This window comes from Penaeus monodon, chromosome 23 (assembly GCF_015228065.2).
Source record: "Penaeus monodon isolate SGIC_2016 chromosome 23, NSTDA_Pmon_1, whole genome shotgun sequence".
Lineage (NCBI taxonomy): Eukaryota > Metazoa > Arthropoda > Malacostraca > Decapoda > Penaeidae > Penaeus > Penaeus monodon.
The window spans coordinates 5,578,144-5,578,597 of record NC_051408.1 but is presented as its reverse complement, the minus strand read 5'-3'; the positions used below and the strand labels follow the sequence as shown (position 1 = coordinate 5,578,597).

At 47.6% G+C, this 454-nt stretch overlaps 1 protein-coding gene across 1 annotated transcript in view; it reads right to left on the bottom strand.

Moving 5' to 3' along the window:
• LOC119587745 (nephrin-like) overlaps positions 1–454 on the bottom strand; it is a gene marked incomplete at both ends in the record, with an annotated part of 138,820 nt that overhangs the window by 39,627 nt on the left and 98,739 nt on the right. Inside the window, 1 exon segment of the mRNA XM_037936431.1 lies at positions 284–450. Coding sequence (XP_037792359.1) covers positions 284–450 — 167 coding nt within the window.

Below are 454 nucleotides of genomic sequence, written 5' to 3'. Positions count from 1 at the left end.
TCGCAAACAAACACACACCAAAAACTACACAAACAAAAAAACCCTACACAACCACACACGCAAAAAAAAACACCCCACACACCACAATCACTCACTTACTAAACACACAAACAAACAAACAAACACACACATACCCCCACACAAAAAAAAACACACCCCCAACAACACACACACAAACAAATAAACAAACCCCACCAAACAAAACAAACACACACGCAAAAAACACCCCACCAAAACCACTCTAAAAACCACACTCACAAATTTGAGGGTTTGATGACGTTTTTTTCCGGCTGACTTCACTCTCGGCATCCGGATTGTGGGCTCGGCACTCTACCGTCGCCTCACTCATTTTCCTCATTCTCGTGAGGTAGTGAGTGAGGCGAGAGGTGGTGACCCAGCCTCCGCCCTCATCTTCAGTGATCACGGGCGGGCCAGCTGTGGTGCGCTCGCCTGC